Source organism: Rhea americana, unplaced genomic scaffold, assembly GCF_003343005.1.
Source record: "Rhea americana isolate MKP2758 unplaced genomic scaffold, rheAme1 scaffold_43, whole genome shotgun sequence".
Lineage (NCBI taxonomy): Eukaryota > Metazoa > Chordata > Aves > Rheiformes > Rheidae > Rhea > Rhea americana.
Window position 1 is genome coordinate 5,081,288 of NW_028186568.1, and position 18,977 is coordinate 5,100,264.

The 18,977-nt window shown below is 38.7% G+C and overlaps 1 protein-coding gene across 1 annotated transcript in view; it reads right to left on the reverse strand.

The window, feature by feature from the left end:
- The window catches only part of SMOC2 (SPARC related modular calcium binding 2), a 109,231-nt gene extending 101,949 nt beyond the window's left edge, over positions 1 to 7,282 (reverse strand). Inside the window, exons 1-2 of the mRNA XM_085315422.1 lie at positions 7,232 to 7,282; positions 4,740 to 4,911 (exon numbers count right to left, since the gene is read on the reverse strand). Of these exons, the coding sequence (XP_085171548.1) occupies positions 4,740 to 4,911; positions 7,232 to 7,282 (223 nt within the window). The remainder of the gene's footprint in view (positions 1 to 4,739; positions 4,912 to 7,231) is intronic.
- Between the last annotated feature and the right edge of the window lie 11,695 nt (positions 7,283 to 18,977).

The window sequence follows — 18,977 nt, forward strand, 5'->3', positions numbered from 1 at the left end:
ATCCTAAAGAGCTTTACACAGAACAGTCCATGGCTATGCTGCTGAACTGCTTTACACCCCCAAAGTGGCTGTGTGTATGTTGTCCCCTAAGAAGAGTCCCAGCAGTATGCTAACTCCTTAGCCACATGCACAAAGTTCTTGAGAAAGGGCTAGCTGGCCGACACTCACAGTTCTGCAGGAATCACTCCACCAGTTTACTTATTTAGTCACACTGTGTCCTGGAAATGTTTAATATATAGGGAGACATCACCTATCTGTCCTTCTGTCCTCTCTAAAAGCAGTTGTATTTCCTTCACGCTTCTTGTATGTTTTGTTTCTTTGGCTATACAGGGCCAGCTTTACTGTGAAGTATATGCGTATGCATGGAAGGCATGTGCACGTGTGCAGCAGATTCCAGTCACAGGGCATACTTTAACAGTCCCTCTAACACAATACCTTTCAATTGTCAAAATACATTCACTTATTAGACTCAAAATCTTACTGCATAGTAAATGTCTGTCTCTCGTAAGTGGTAAACCTCCAGAAGTTCAGATTTTGTTTGGAAAATCTTTTAAAAATTTGGATGCTCATCTACAGTTTTTGCAAACTATTTGAACCCTTTGATACTGCGAAAGTATAGTTGTAGTAGGAAATTTTACAAAATTGGGACTTTTTATAATGTTTCCAACTTTAGAAACTGATTCCAGAACTGCCTAGAAGTGGACTGCAAACAAAAGTAACACAATAWAAATCTGCAAGGGCTTAAAAAAAAACAAACAAAAACTATCAAAACAGTCTATTGTGATGCTTTTGTCAAAGGTGAGCCGTTTTTCAGGACTGAGCAGAAAGTTCGGGGTTTATTCATTTTCAGGTTTGTTCATTCTTTCTATGCTTTAGAAAGACATAAATATGAAAACCATACCAAGTTACTTTAACGTCTGCTACAGTCATCTGGAACCAGATGGATAGAAAGAAAAGAAAAAGGAAAAAAAGTTTGTCAGTGTATTCTATTATTTTGCTTTGAGATCCAGGCCCTGAAAATTTTTTCCTTTGTAGTGCAAAACAACCTACCTCAGACAAACACTTTTGCTATGAATGAAACTGGAATTAAGAAAGTGTGAAGTAGGAAGAAAACAAGTTTAAAGCAATCCAACCCTTTGTAATTTAGTATTTAAGTAATCAAAAACAAATAGATCAGACAAATGTTGAGAATAAGTAAGGAGGTGAAAGGATAGTCAATCAAGATTTGGCTTTTTGTAAGAAAAGATACATCAAGGGATAGCTGGAGAAGGTAGACATCAATCTGACGGTAGTTCAAACTTTCTTATGGATGTAAAAAAGAAATCCCAGTTTTGACTATATAAACAAGAAATGATGAACTCAAAATCATTCCTGGAGACTGTGGGTCATAAATTGTGACGGTATTTAGATTTCTAATGGATACACTGAACTGAACAAAAAGCCGCTCACAATGTTTTCAATTAAATAAAATGGATCCTGGAAATATCTCACTTTTAGATAAGTGGGGGGTAAGAGGTGAATCTTGTATTTGGGGGTCAGAGATGGCCTCATCTCTTTTTTCCACTCATAATTTGCACATCTACAGATACACATTCATTTCACTTCTTGTTGCATTAACAACCTCAGAATTTGATCTAAAAAATCACGTTTTAATGCATTATGGGTTGTTGGTTTTAGGGGGAGTGATTAAAAACTTACAAAAGGATTTATTTTCATCTCAATATGGAATGAAAACAAATTCTGAAACCTTGAATGTTGCCCTGAAATAGAACTGTCATCTTTTGGTTAATCCTACTGAAACAATCTTCTGCTCTTTGCAGAATGCAAACCTGCAGTAATAAATTTTACCACTTTTAGCCAACTGCCTAAAAAGAGTCTTAATCTGAGGACTTCCTCAGCTGCTTCTAGAGGTTTGATAGCGCTATCAAAGTAGTTCTTGCAATGCTGAAACTGAAACTGCAGCTAGGCCAGTGAATCATCTTTTTCTTCCTTCAAAATTGTTTTCACAGCTTGAAATATTTCTGAGGATTGCAGCTGTGAGCAGGAATAAAGACATTGATCAATTCAAAATTTAAGATTGCTTTTATTAAATAATAAATACTATGAAAATATGAAATGAAAATAGCACTAGTCTCTTGCTGATACTGACCATGTATATTACTGACAGTCATACGTCAATTGACAATCAAAGGAAAAATATTTAAACATTAGAGTGATGTTTGCATTCATTTAAATGAAAGTTTAGAGGCACTCAGTTGATGAAGGCATATCTGTTTGCTATTAGCAATACTTAAGATGCCGAAGGTGTCTAATTCCAAGTCTACAATTGTAGTGACATGCTAGACATTAATAAATAAACAGCAAATGAGCACTTCTCCAAATTGTAATTGTTGACTGCCTACAGCAAAGTTTGACGGACACAGTCTGGGTAGGGCAATACAACACATCTTTATGAAAAAACTCATAGATGAAATTGTAAAATTTATTCCTGCAAAAAGTGTAAAATACTCTAAATGTATGCAATGAACAAATACAAAGCATACAATAATTCTCTCTGTTGTTCATGTCTGTAATAAAAACTTTGGCTCAGGTTGCTTCATTATGTTATCCTTTTGCATAAGTAAATAGATCCATCAGGTAATACAATGGCTTATTATGAAAGAACTAAAGAATAAGCATAGTGTTTCAGTTAGGAAGAAGATGAGACAGAATGTCTCTTTGAAGCAGGCTTGATGCTTCAGAGGCTTGCTTGAGCTAATGAAGAGAGATGATGTGGAAAATTGCCTCCTAGAGGTTGAGTCTGTGTGTTCCCTGGAATTTTCCTCTATCTCTCTTTTTGAACAGAGAGTAAGGGAAAGCAGATCTTTATGATCAGTGCTATTTTTACATTTAAAAAAAAAAGATAATTGTGCAGTGAATTACCCTACATTTCAGAAAAGAACTATGTCACATTTCTCTTAGCATAACTGCATTCTCTAGCTGTGGCCTACTCTAAAAGCCAAAAGACTAAATTGTGGATGCTTTATAAATATTAGAACTGRAGTGCAAGGGCTGCATATGTTGCACAGTTTCTTTAAACAGAGGATAGAAGCAAAAGAGTGGATGATGTAGCTAGGAATGGCCTGTGAGGGCTCTAAGCATTAAAAACCATTTCACTGAATTTCAAAATTATATTGTTTGAGGGTTTACCAGCTTTCAGATATACAAAAATTCCTGCAATTTATAACCACAGATTTATTTTGAGGTGGATTATATTTTAAATCAAATCAAAACAATAACCAGTGGAATCTTGTTCTGCTAACCAGATGATTACAGTTAGAAAACACAGGACTGAATTTGACCATCTCTTAACTCAAAACACCAAACTGCAGTAGACAGGAAACATCAAAGAGCAAGCAATTCAGTTTTTATGTCTGAGATACCTAAAACCAATCACAGTTGTGTGCCTGAGCCTGCAAGTGACTGGTAATTCCTAATTCTCATTTACTGGGAGCTTTGGCTACAAGGTAATTTACAGAATTAGACTTAACACAGACAAGGTGTCAACAAGGACCTTGTTCCTCCAACTTACTCCATGTGACTGCTGCCCTGCACAGATTTCTGCTTATCTGAGCAGAGAATTCATCGCATGTAAAATCTGTTTATAAGCCCAGAAGATGCAGCATGATAATCCAAGTGAATTTAAAGTTCACTGCTCCTCAGGAAGCTGTTTTACTCACAGGAACATCATATTCATCTGGCTACTAAGCTTCCTGAGGCAATTCATACAAAATTAGCACAAGTGTCTCTGCACAGTGCTGTGTTCTTGCTCCTTGCACACACCGCAGGTGAAGAAACAGGAACTGTAGATGAGATTTTCCACAGGACACTGTCCACAATTAAGAATTTTTTTTTTAATCATCTTGAGAGGTGGACTGAATAGCCACCTCTTTGAGGCTGCTTATATACTGCAATTCAGTGTTTTGGATTAGGGATGGTCATAGCTCTTCTCTATTTGTAGCTCTTTATTAGGAAACRGTTTCTAATTGGTAACTCTGCATCAATTAAACCAATCCGTCCTAGAAGCATAAAAATGACTTACGGAAAAGAGTTTCATTGTTTTCATTGAAGCTTTTGCTCTCAAATTACTTCAACATTTTTTGAAATGCTGACCCCACAGGTAGCCAGCTTGGACTCTTAGAATTACAAGATTATGAGCAAAGACGCTGGCAAATATCTCACAGCACTGATTTTTCTCATTGAACAGGTAAACAGAATCCACTACTAAAATAAAAAAGAAGTCCAGCAGGCTCAGTGATACAGAAATGCTTTCCATTCATGGAAATGGTTATTTTTTCCATCAAGAAAATGAATTACAAAATACTTTTATGCATTAACCATCAGCACACTGAAATGGAGATACCAGCCTGAAGAGTTACTCTGAGGCTGCCAAAGAAATGATCCTTCAGAACGAGGACATAACCTTACAATTTGCTTAACAATGACTTATTATCGTATAACTGGGCGGAGGAGTCTTTTTTTTTTTTTTTTTGAAGGAAAAAGATTAATTTATCTTATTTCTTATTTATTGTTTAGTATTTATTTACTCATGTAGCATCTTATTATATAAAGAGGAGGGATTTCAATCTACTTGCTTCTAAGATAACTCTTAAAGTGCAGCATGCCTAGCTGTCATTTTCAAAAGCTATTTGAAGTCTGTTATATTTCATTATGATCATGAGATGCTTTGACTTGCTCACCTTTGCAGTTGCCCCGGTAAGCAATTTCCAGCTGAGGGTCTTTGCATTTTGCTCGTTGAAATTCACACCGGGACAGAAAGGTTCTTCCATCAGATGCACAGAGAGACTTCTGGGGGGAACCTGCACAGTCCAGGCTGCATTCTCTGTCTTTGTCTTGGTCCACTCTCAAAAACTAGAAGAAATATTATAAAATGATGCTGTAGGAATTCTATTCCCAAGTAAAAATTGCTGTCTGATCATCACCCCAAGCGGTAATTGTACACATACAAGTATTATCCAAAACTGGAAAGAAAGCTCCGTCTCTTTAGCTTATTCAAATAATAGCTGATTCAGCATACCTGGAGTTGTTCAGCTGCTGCTACAAAATGCCAGTAATTATAATATTTCCATCACATGTAATAAATCTATATAAAGCATATAATAAATCTAATAAATAGGAAATCTCTGAAATCCTCCAACCATTACGAAGCTGAAAACAGTGGCTCAGTCTTTAGAGCAAAAACAGTAATAGCACAAACATTCTCCACAATAAAAATGAGAGAGAGATGGAAATTTGTCTATTTTATTAGTCATGGATGAACTAGACTACAATAGCAAGCTGAAAGTTTAAGATCCAAATCAGATTTCTAACATCAATACTCATCTAATATTATAACCATACTATTTCCAATGGCTTCRAGATGTCTGAAGAGAGGATGAGCAGGGCAGCAGACCTGATACCAACACTGCGATTTAAAAGCACTATGTGAAACAGGAAATAGATCATTTATTCTTACAGTACATATATTTAAAATCTAAAGGCTCATTAATGCAACAGAATTCTAGAGATTATGCTATAGAGACATAGCATATAGAGATGTTTCTACTCCTGCATATGCTGGCCTATTAAAATAAATAAATAAATAAAACATGCCAGGATTGAAGAGGGAATTGTAAGAGCTGGCAGTTTCTCCAGTGGCCCACGGGATGAAGCCTCAAATCCTCCCCCAAAGCACCCGCCATGGACCAACGCAACAGAGAACACCTGACACAGACCATGGGTCGCAAGCAAAACCATCGTGCCCCAAAGGATTTTACTTAATTTATCACCAGTCAACACACAAACTTCCAATTGCTTCTTCAGGTAGTGAGGAGAAAAGGAGCACAATTAAGTAAATACTTTTACAGATACTTATCCTCCCCCTTTCCCAGCGAGTTTTGGGTGTTTTTCCTGCAGGTTACACCCAGTCCCTCAAAACACCACTGATGAGGTGATGGGCAGTGCAGGGGATGAGCTGCCCTCCACGGCAGCTTCAAGCTGCTTCCCYGGGTGGTGGTTTCTGCAAGTCGGCTCTGAGTGGGTCACCCCAGAGCCGTGGTCCCTCGGGGGTGTCCCTGCCCAGGCGTGGGTCACCAATGGCCGCAGGCCCTCCAGGGTTTTTGGAGCCCCCTCAGGCTCCCACCCAAGAGGGCGTCCCCAGCCCCTAGCTGCTGCCACTTGCTTCCTTAGAGACCTCCGAGCAGTGACACTGTGTTTTTACCACCAAAGGGGTAAAGCTGTGGTTCCAGACATTCCCCCCACACACACACACCATCCCACCCCACCCCCTGCTTTTTACTCTGGTTTTAGCCGGCTGGAACCGCCTGTGACCGGCACAGGGCGGCTCAGAGCCTCCCCCCACACAGGTCACCCCCACGCGGTGCCCCACTCCAGCAGCTCAATCTCGCCCTCACCGGCAGAAACACTAGTTTATTATATCCTCATCGGTGTTGCTTCGTCGTCGTAAATCCCAGTTACAGAAAATTTTATACTCCAGATGACAAACTGAGGCCGCTAGAAGGAAACTTTCAAGCAAAGAAAAGGAGGACAAAGAGTACTGTTGGAGCAGGAAAGAGTAGTATAAGCTTACAATTTCAGAGAACTGTTTCTATATATAGTCTCCCTACATTTTATTACAAAAAAAAATGCACAGACTCATAAATCCCCTTAATTTTCATACTTAAGCTATGGTCTATTTGCATTTTCTAGCAATTAATGTGAGGRAATGCAGATGTCTTTATGAAGAGTGTCAGAGGTGTCACTTTAAAATAATAATCATATGGTTGGAATTTGACCAGAATTTTTAAATTTTAGTGTCACGGTAACATAGAAAGGAAAGCTTCCTTCTCCTGATGTTTTATGCAATTTTTCATTTTTAACTGTGAGTAGCTTCGGAAGCAAATTGCCAATTCACAGGGACACAAATCCCAAACCTTTCATCCTGGAAATTAGCTATGGAGCTTCAGAAGGGGGAAAGAGATGTTCCTTCCCCCAGTCCCCTTTAATGCTATTTGGTAGATCCTTTTCGCTAAGAGGTATTAATAACCAGAGGAGCAGACTAGAAAGGGTGAAAACTGAGGTCCTCTCTCTTTACATGCAACATGAGCAACAGTGACGACAGGCTTCTGTGTCTCTGACCAACCTACAACTTGTATTGGTCTCCAGGATGTGCGCCCAGGCTCCGGGGCCCTACCAGTTGCCCTGAGGCCCGGGTGAGGTCCTCCAATCTTCCTTCCTTCCCCATGTCGATCAGGCTGTGAGATGGGACAGGTGATGCTGCGTTTGCCTTGGAAGCATTTGCAGGACTCTGSGTTTAGACCCAGGCAGGGCTAACCCAGCCGCCGACCCACAGCTCTGTCGAGGCTGTCAGAAGAGGACTTTTCAAGGAGAGGTGAACTGTGTGGGACTTCTGACAGAACTGTAACCAGTTCCCTGTTCTGCCTTATACTTTCTGTGTGAATTTAACGATGGCAAATCAAATAATCTTCCTCTTACCATCTTAAGATGTAATGATGAGAGTACTACCTCTCTCTGTTTATAAAACTACCCCTCCCATCTCTGAAATAGCTAGGGACTTTGCCATCTTTAATTTATACTCAGCAACATCTCTGCTAGGCAGATAATTTTTTTCCAAAAGGATTAATGGAATTCCCTTAGGAAGGCTTCATGTCCCACACAAACTCATATTTGAATCCCACAGTAGATTAGGGAACTGAACCCAGGCCTCAGAAAAAAATCACACAGAGCAACATTTTATCCTCCATCCCATTTTTCTCCCACACTTTCCTCAGTTTTTCTCTTTAGAGGCTTTACAGTAATTAAGAGGAGTGTGCCTGATCACTGTGGACAAATCACAGTAACACAATGGACAGAAAATCCGCTCAGCTGTCTGAGAAACAAAATCCATTCCCTTTAAACAGAGACAGTTCACAGATAAAACTATATTTTCAAGAGCATTTATCCAGAGTTTTACTTAAGCATTTTATTATTTCAAAACCTAAGAGGAGAGGAGGGTAATTTATGGGTTCAGGAATATTCACATAACCTGGAAAAGCAGAGGATGAAGAGATCTCCAGGAGATAAAACCACTTGAATTATTTTTGATTAGCCAAATATCAGTGGAGAATTTAGGTTATATATTTAAACAATTTTCATCGGGCTAGTAAAATTTAGGAATCTAGCAGGAAAGACAAAAAGGCAAGTAAATGCCAGAAAGGATAGTGTATAAGAGATGAATTAGAAAATGTACTTATTAAAAAAAAAAAAAAAAAAAAAAAGTATGTGATTAACCTTTGGAAAATAACCCATTCTCATCTTTATTGCAGCAATATAAGATGATACAAGTCCAAATCAGCACTGCTTACTCACATGTAGACAAAGGAATAGATAAATATGTCAAAACTAATAGAATCACTGAAATGAGCAAAAGCTATGAGATTTCTCATGAGATTGTTTATTTGTCTAAACAGAAACAAGAAGAGTCAATAATATAGAAACTGGGATTACACTGATGCATATTAGAGCTGTACTTTACTGTGAAAACACTCCTCTCTATTAAAATGAACTGTTTAGAGAGAAAGATGGTTATAAACCTGAATCAATGGACCAGAACGTGAGTAATTCTGAATACTGACCCATCTATTTCTAGCTTTAAGTTCATTTAAAAAAACAAATTTTTTATTGTAAAAACATGCAATGCACTGAAAGACAAGTTTAAAGTAGTATTTTTATTTGCTGGTAGCAACTGAGATGAAGCCGGCAAGAGTTGGCCAGCCTGAAGTGGAGCTATTCTGAACATTCAGCAAAAACTTGACAGCTATTGCTAATCCTTGTTAACAAGTAAACCAGTTTTAAGAGAGGGGAGTTCCTGCTCCTAATAGCACAGAAACTAACCTAGTCTAGGCTCAGAAAATGGCTCTCAAATACAAATTTGGGTTTATGCTACAGATTAACAAGCATGACTACTTAACCAGAGTTGGCTTTTTAGTTATCTTCTGCTTTWCATTTTAATATCATAAGGTATTTTTATGGCCTCCAATTTACTTAAGCCTTTCCAATGTATTATGTTTTACAACACCAAATTTCCAAGGGGCCTGCTATTCTATTGTAGCCAGTGCTTTAAATTATAATGTAGTATTTCTAGGAAAAAAGAATGATAACGGGACTGTATCAGAAGACTTCTTGACTGTTAAGTATATCTCAGTTAATAAGAGCAAAGTCACTATAAACTATTTACTGTCTTGCGTGTCATGCTCCATAGAATTCCAGCACGTTCCTTCACTGTCTCATCCACCAAAGGTTCTTCATGCTGGTGGAAATGTGCTGTCCTATAGCACCAGCAGCCCAACGATCTTCTGTTACTGGAGTTTGCTAACCTTAGAATTTTCAGTTTATGAGATAGCAGATACCTGAAACCTTACTTATGCTGGAGAAAATTATTTCTACAGCTACAGTTTCTGCTCTACTGTATCTTTCAGCATTATTCTTGTCACTGGTCCCATATCTGGTCTTTGGAAAGCTAAGATGCATATTTCCTCAACCACAAGCAGCATGCTCCAATCCATTGGACAGTTTTTCCAGTACCTCAAGAGAAGGCATTAGATTATTTCTCAACTTAATTAAACCATTTATCAAGATAATACRTTAATAAACTCATTAATTGCTACAGCATAACATGTATCTCCTCTTTACCTTATACTATGCACTCTTATGCAAGGATTCAGTTTCATTTCTGTTGGACTACACTGTGCCTCTACATGGCCTCTTGGGTAGAAAAGATCTTCATATGAAATAGAGTCACTGCATCTCCACTGCACAAATCTGAGATCCCACCATCTACGCTGCACAGCAAATTTCTCTTCACCTAAAGCAGATCACAGAGTATACTGGGGAAAAAAAGTGGTACACAGCCAGACGGTTATCAACTGGGTACAAGCCAAAGTATCAATGCAAAAAAGCAATAGAGACAAGGCCAATGTTACAGTCTGGGTAAGCGGGCAAGCACATCTCTGCCCATAGAAGGGAAAGCTGATGACAGACAGGTTTAGGCTGAACTGTAAAGATTAGTTATGGAATCTGGCTCATCGCCTTTTAAACAGTAATGAGAAATGTTCTGCTCTACATTTCATGACGTAGTGTACAGCTGTGGATTGTCTTTGGTCAGAGGTTATTATCTGATTTTAATCTCAGCAACACAGGAACGTTCTCCCAACTATTCTTTTTTGGCTTTTTATTTTTAATTTGGGCCAACTTAACAAAGTGTGCATACATTCCTGTAGTAACATCCTTAAACACAAAAAGGCTGTGCACAGAGTGGCATAGCTCAAAACACTGAACCGATTGTTGTTTCACCCTAATTTACATTTTTCTACCACAACCAGAGACCCAGAAACTGCTTCTTTTCTGACTGGGGAGAAAATCTCTATTCTCTTCTATGAGAAGAGGATTGGAGAAAATTGTCTATCAGAGTTTTTCAATCTTTCTCAGTTTATAGACTACTTCAATTTTCAGGGGTCATATATACCCTCCACTGACAGTTTTTAAATCTAATAAGTTTTTTTTTTTTCTTCTGTTACTTTATGTGGATTTTTAAGACTTGGTATACATACTTCCCCCTCACTATACTCTGGCCTGGACCAAGTGAAAACTAGTGCTTCAGAATCTAAAACAAAGCTCAGGGATGCTTGCAAACCAGGAGAAGGGCATTTCATTTTGTGGGGTTGGGGGCATGAAAGGCCTGAAAAACAAGCAGAAAAAAATAAGGTAGACGCTAGATATCACTGTTTTTCTTGGAATAGCCTATTGCAGACTACAGCTTTGAAAGGCAATTGCTTTATCCTGCATCTGGTTACTGTAAGATGTTGAATAGAACGTTCTGACTTCCTCACTGCTGGCATGGGAGGTCCATGTATAAACTATGGAGCAGTGTGCTCTAAAGTGGCTCTGTGCTTAGGGCTTTGTGCTGTTGAAAAATGTGCTGATTTACAGTGATTTATGTAGCCATGCTGTTTCTGTCTGATAGCTGCCTGAAGGGCAGATGTGGAAATCTCCAAGCTAGGAATATGTTGTTCCCTCYGAGCTGGTCTACAGTGGGAAAATGAGTTAGACAATGATAATACATATATGTGTATTTATGTGTATTCATGTGCGTGTGTGTGTATATGTGTCTTTATTATATATGTATTTATATATCATTGGCCAGGAAAGCCAATGGTATCCTGGGGTGCATTAGGAAGACTGTTGCCAGCAGGTCRAGGGAGGTGATCCTSCCCCTCTCCTCGGCCCTGGGGAGGCCTCATCTCGAGTMCTGCATCCAGTTCTGGGCTCCCCAGTGCAAGAGGGACATAGAGCATAGGGCTAGGAGGATGATCAGAGGGCTGGAGCATCTGCCCTSTGAGGAACGGCTGCRAGAGCTCRGCCTCTTCAGCCTGGGGAAGAGAAGACTGAGGGGGGATCTTATCAGTGTGTACAAGTACCTGAAGGGAGGGTGTCAAGGGGAYGGGGACAAACTCTTTTCAGTTGCCCCATGTGACAGGRCAAGAGGCAATGGGCAGAAATTGAAGCACAGGAAGTTCGGCCTGAACGTGAGGGGCAATTTCTTCACTGTGAGAGTAACAGAGCACTGGACCAGGTTGCCCRGAGAGGTTGTGGAGTCTCCTTCTCTGGAGATATTCAAGGCCCGCCTGGATGTAACCCTGTCTAACATGTTCTAGGTGACCCTGCTCGAGCAGGGGGGTTGGACTAGATGATCTCCAGAGATCCCTTCCAACCATACTGATTCTATAATTCTACACATCCTATTGTGTACACATGCACACACATGTGCTGTTTTATATATATATATACACTGAGTGGTATTTAAATGAATATTTCAGACACAAATAATGATGTTTAAATATCAACATGCTACATACTACCTTAAAGAGCACTCCAACCAGGTACTTTGTCTCAGATAACCTTCTTTATTAAAATACTACTTATTTTCGTATTTTTCAGGCTTCATTTCATCATTCTTCTGCTAAAGAATAAGGCATAACGTACAGTTCCAGAACAAACCTTACTGTCATCCTAGGGCCAGCTGCTTTTTCTGAGCATCTCCAACAACAAAAAAAGCATTCCACCCTAGTCTTGCAGTCTAGGGAAAACCTAAGTTCTCCTTATCCATATTACTGAGTGATTTAGAATAACCTTCAAAATGACAACTCCATACAGCTGCTGCGCTTAACCTATCTTTAGCTGATTAGCTCACTTTGTACTATCCCCTGAAGCACAACAGTCCTTCATGAGTGTTCCAGGACAAAGCTCAGAACTGCCTACTGTAAATTGTAACCTATTTCTTTGTCCAGATATACAGGACATCGCCATTARGGTCAAGCTTACATGGATAGATTTACATGAAAAGCTATCTCACATAGGATTAACAGACACTATTTTGATGAGCTAGAATGTGCTTACAATTGCTGTCATATCATGCTAGCGTAAAATTGGAGATCATTTGCACTTGCACCTCATCAAAATGTTTCTGCTTCTCTTTTCAGTGATTGAGATTCTCAGCTGGTGTAAATCAGAATCTTTTCATTTATCTTCCACTACTTAATGAGTGAGAAAATCGACTTCTAATTTCAATGAGGCTATTTCAGACATCCAGAAATGAACATTTGTTGTGTGAAAGTTCATTTATTTGTATTATTCACAACAATCCTAATTCTCTGGTTACAATACTGCAGCACTCTCTAGGGCAGCTAGGCATGATAGCCACGTTCATGACTTCATAATGTGAAATGATGAAAGTCACTTCAGAAGAATGTGATGTGAAGTTGTGTAGACTCCCATTTCAAAGAGAGAATGGAGATGAATAGGTACTTTTAGGACAGGATTCATCTGACTTACAATAAGATGGAATCCTGTCCTAGAAATGTCTTTTCCATTTTATGAATTGGAGGGTCTAATCAGCTAGTTCTCTTGTAAATGGCTGAAATTCTAGGAGGTTCACCACATCCATTGCATCAAAGGAAAACAAAGGGAAAGAAACATTCAAAACCCCATGTTCCAGTCAATTAAAAAGACATGAGCTCCAGGTTTCAGAAAGACAATAACCTGTAGAAGAAAAACTGAAAACATATTTCTACTGAGAAAGAAATGTCTCTAGAAAGAACTTTATCTAAGGTCTCCAAGAGTTGTCTGTATGTCTGCAGGGCCTGCATAGGAGGGAGAAATATCTCTAATGGTTGCTAAGACATTATTGAAAAGGACCCTGTTGAACCTCTGAACACACATCGTCCTTTGCCTTATCATATTTCATGAAACTCTTCAGGTGTAACATCACATCAGCCCTCTTTCCACATAAACTGTAGCATAAACTGTTGGRAAAAAAAAGAGTATACAGTTTCACTGAGCTGGTTGGGGTTTTTTTGCAAAGCAGTCTTGGGTCTGTGCCCAAGGTCAGCTGCAAATTACCTATCAATTAGGACACTGTTTTGCTTTTCTCCCTCAGTGCCTGGAGTGCAGTGGAGCTTTTAGAGAGTAACTGCCATCCGCTGAATATGAAAATGTGCTAAACTACAGTATCATCTTGTTACAACCAGCACAGAAAATTGACTGTTAAACAGGGTTGTGCTTTGATTGATATGTTTTTGCTTTGGCATGTTATTTTTAAAATGTTTATTGCTTTAACAGGTATTTTGTTAAGTGAGCTCTACTATGCTGTATTGATGGATGGATGGCAGGGCTGAATGTCAGCATATCCATCACTTTCTGCTGCTGCTTCACAGATGACTAAAAAAGGCAAAGCATCTCAATTCTGCATACATGTAAACTAGGAAGGATTGAGCTGAAATCAAGTGCAGTGACTAATGTTTTTTCTTGCTTTGAAGACTGGACATAAATTTATCATATATGCAGCCCCAAGTTTCACTATTACCCTATTGCCAAAAAAATTCCTCCTAACAGCTCATTAACTTAAAGCCATTAAATCACCTAAAATCTTCKTAAGATTAACAGTATTTCTAATCTGCTATTAAGAGGCAGGACAAGGAGGGAGGGAACCATAATCAGAGAAGAAAAGAGTGTCAGAAGGAGGGAACGGACTGTAAGGAGTTCAAAGTTGCCAGTTGACCATATTTTTCTACTAATTACTACAGTTTTGTTCAAAAAGGAACTGAAYTGCTTTGGCCTCTGGAGGCATAGGGGAAGTTACACCAAAAGTGTATTCTGTACTGTTTAAGCATTCTGAGTATGGTATACTAGGAAACCTGATGAAACACTAAAAGGCAGTCGTAAAGAATGAAGGGTCCAAATCTTTTTTTTTTTTTCCCTCCATTTAGCTTTGTTGTAAAAAGAGATTTCAAGGTAGTGCAATCCTGGCCCTTGAAGGGCTATTCTCCTGAGTAGATTAATTTTAGGATCTAGTTCCATCCCTACTAATGTAAATGTAYAGACTTCAATAGAAGCAGGCTTGTGCTCAAGAGTAGCACTCAGCCCTGATGAACTACCCTTTCAGAAGGATCTTTCACTGTTTCATGTGAATGCTGCTATAATGTAGTCTTTCAAAGCACAAAGTACTGACTCAAAATGAGTCATGCCTGAAGCTGCAATGTCTAATCATCAGAACCAATGTATGAATGATTCGTTACCACTGACCCCAAATTGCCAAAATGAACTAATCATCTTAATTTTCAAGACTTGATGAATGCAGTGACACTAAAGCAACCATTACCTTACAACTTTCATATGAACACTTCCAAGATCAGAATCCCATCACATTCCATTAAAACATTCACTTTTGCAAAATGAGCCTTGTGTATTCACCATAGATGAAAATATCCCAAATTTTTATTACTGTACTTATTTAGAAGTAATAAAAAGGCACCACAGCGAAAACAAATGGACTGCAACAGCCTTTTTTTCCCCMAAAAATAGTTTACTTGGTTTTTCAGGGATCAAAAAATTTTCCTGTTATTTTTATTATAATTATTTTGAACATCAGTTTAATATAAACAGTTGGCTTCCTTCATTTTGCACCATCAAAAAAGTTAAATGATATTCAAACTTCGGTAATGCCAGTCACACATCGGCCTGCTCTGATACGTTGCCTGAAAATTGAACTGTAGATTGGGATGGAAGATGTTAAAGATGTGGTAAAGAAACAGGCCAACTTTCATCAGAAAAGTCGTGTCCTTTGTGTGCATGTTCAACCACTAATCAGAGAGATCTCAGTCTTTATTTATCGGTAAATACAGAGTTTTTATTTCTCTTTCCAGTAGCATTACTGCTTTTGGTTTGGAAGTTTTATCAGCAAAGCATAGGGATTCAATGGAGTCACATAACATGTATGGATAAATAGATCTTGGGTCACCAGAGACAACATAATCTACGATAAATTAATATTGAAACTCAAACTGAAAGAGTTTTCAAATTTGGAAGTATTCTATTCTGTATATATTGCAATCTAGTAGTTTCTAGATGTGTCATGTCCAGTGTTCTGCATCTTTCCCAAGTCACTGGTAATTTTATGTCCTTCATTCTTGTGGTATTGTTACTCATAATCTTTTCTTTGGCGGGTTGCTGTCATTTATAGTGTTTCTTCTCAGTTGCCAGAAGTCACACAGGGAGAAAATAAACAGAGAAACAGTGGGATGCATTGTGTATGTATTGAGTTATCCTCTAGTTTACTTAAGCTTGTCATGAGTACTGACCCAACTTTCAGAATACAAGTGGGCTAGCACAATCATCCAGTTAACCAGTTTCCTCACAGGGGCTAATCTGCCTCACTGGTGTTTTTAATACTCATAGTTATGATCTAGGAAAATAGACATTTTACTTTTAAATCTTGATCAAARGCTTCTCCAATGGAAAATATTCTAGCTTCTAAAATGTTGAAATGCTATTTTAAAATGTAAATAAAATCTAAGCCAGATCAACATTTCTACATTTGGAGTTTTTATTTTAGGATTAAAGAATATCCATATATTTCTGAAGTGTATGAGATAGCTCAAAACAACAAAACTAAAAATAAGAAGCATAAACTTGAACATCTGTACTATAGGCTGGAAACCTCCTTACTCATTGGTACCAGCCTGTAGGACCTATGAAACCCTGATMATCAGCTTGTAGATGGTAATCAGATTGTCTTCTCCAATGGTGAGGTTTGGCATTCCTATGCTATTGTTCCCTGGAATCATGGAAAGGGAGCTCATCTTCCCAGGTCTCCTCTGCTCTCTTCTTGCCCCACGCCCATACAATCATCAGTTCTTTGTATGAGTCCAGTAGCAATTACACCAGGGGATGCCAAAAAGCCAGCGTCACAAGAAGTAGCTGTTACCCGTGGTGATCAGAGCTCTGTGRGGTTAGTAGGAGATGTACAGAAATTATATCTAATCAGTAGCTTCTTCTATTCATAATCCGCCCAAAGAAAAAATTCTACCTCCTCTTCACTTCATATGATTTATGTCTTTCTCACTGACAGCAATGGAACAACCAAAACACCTAATGAAGAACGCCATTAGCTGATGCAATAATTTATTAAAGGAATTGGGGGGGACCTCCTCAACCAACAGCTAAAGGGAAACAGTACTGGATGTTGTGCTATGGAACAGTCTCCCTTTGTGAGGGAACAGAAAGGCTGAGCTAAACAGGGCTTTTCTACATCTTAGTTTCTATGCAATTCTATTTAATGCCTATCGTAATCAGCAGGCAACTGGCCACTCTCCATATGGCTGGTTGCCTTCTCTACCCAGGAAACTAAAGAACATAGAGGGCATCTCAAATGACGAAGACACAGTATGAGACAATATCACAACAGAGCGTTTCTCTTTATAATTTAAATCAAGTAAGCAACTGATTCACGCAGGGCAGAAACTTGATAAGACATCAAAGGTCTAATCCTCTACCCATAAAGCTAACTTTCTGACAATAACTGCAGAGCTCTAACTCTCTTACATCTATCACTGCCATCAATTTCTTCAGAACAAAGTATTTTGGAAGAAAGGCAGGCAGCTGAGTCTGAGAGGCAGATTTTGCTCTTGTTAAACTGTCAAAACCTAAAACAACATGTTACTAGATTTAAATGCTGACATATTTAAAAGAAGAAATAATAGTAAAAGCAAACAGTTAAATAGTACATGTTTCACATATACAAGGATTTAACAAAACAGTTTAATGAGAAAAAACACTTTCCATAGGGAAGCAAGAACCTGGCTGTGGTTTTGTCAAACCACTGGCAGTTCCACTTCCTCCCAAATTTGGGTTTTTATAGAACACTTGTATGTTTGTTTGTGTGTTGGACAAAACACACACACACACACACACACACACCAAACTTTTAATTTAAAACATCGTTTTCCAAGGAAAAAAGTCACTAAAATCCATCTATTTCTAATTATTATGACAACTGTTGTTGTGCAAAAGAAAAATCTTTGAATATGAAAAGAAAAATGTATCTAGAAGTGGGTGGAGGCATCACCCACGATATGGACACTATGTGCAATAGAACTGGTCAACTAACAAAAAATAGATAGGAGTGATACCTACAAAACATTTCAGCATTTCACTGCAGAAAATAGCTCCATGATACACTCTTTTGTAAAGATTATATTATTTGGAAGAGCATTTAACAGAGTCATCCCCTTCTAATAGCAGACATACCAGATAACAGACATACTCATCCCACTGATTCCACATCCTCTTCCTCCTCTATGTACAAATTGTTGTCTTTATTGTAGTCTGGGGCCTGACTCTTGCAAATCATATTTTGTCTTCTGTTGCTTGTGAGCTCAAGGAGAACAACTCTACCCACAGCTCTATTTCTCAACTGTCTGTAGGGGCCTAGAAAGCTGAAATAGCTGAATAGCTGAAAGTGAAATAGCTATTTTCAACCAAGTTTTATTGGCAGGGGAGGGGAAAAAGAAATAGTGAGGCCATTATAAAAAAATCTTAACCTTTGCTCCTTGCAAAGGTTAAGAAAGGTTAAGAAAAGGAGCACATTCTCATCTCCTCTAGTGCCGTTGCCTGAGGAAAAGGACCATCAAGCATACAGGGAATTCCTCATTCCCCTCCCTCTCCAAGCACCTAAGCAGAATTACAAAGCTATCAACCTGTGGTTGGTTATTAATGGTCTCTGTGGGCAGTACTTGACCACATTAAAAACAGCCTGGATGAGTATGACATATCAATCTAAACATACTCAACTATATGTATTGGATCAGATGAACAAGGGAATTTTTCAGGCTCCTGAATATTCAGAAAACAGAAAAGAGAAGAAAAAAGATCTACGTGAATTCAGTGTGCCCATATTTACTACTGGGCAGGCAGGACAGGTGTCCTAAAAAGAGTCTCCTAGTTAAGACCTGCACATTAACTACAGGGGCCTGGAACCTGAAGAACTTGTTCCCCATCAGACCTAGCTCAGATTGCCTTTGATACACTGGCTAAGTTTCACTTCTGTGTTTGCACTTAACTTTTAGATGTCACAGACTAATACCACTACCCATGTCTTACAGTGCCTGAGGGCCAGGCCCTCCTGGCTTATTAGATCTCTGGGCATCCTTCTCTGCTGCACACCTCACAGCTCCAGCCACATCTTATCCACAGCAGCATTGTTAGTTGACTCTGACATACTTGCCATAAATTTGTACTAATATTGACTTAGGCTCACAATAACCCTGTTAGGAGGTACGTTCAGCTGTGAAGCTGTCTGACAGAAAGTGCTGCCAAAGTGCTACAGGCTGCTGATGCAAATGACTCCATTTACCTTCTGGCATTTTTCCATTACTGAGACAACTAAAAAATTGCTTTAGAAAATGATCACACATTAAGTACTTCTTTTGGATTTGTACATTTTAGAAAGTTAAAAATCGAAGACTTTTGTAGCTGCAATTGATACCTTAGTATACAGTCCTTTCACCATAACAGCATCTCACAGTTACTTAATCTCTCCTCACAAC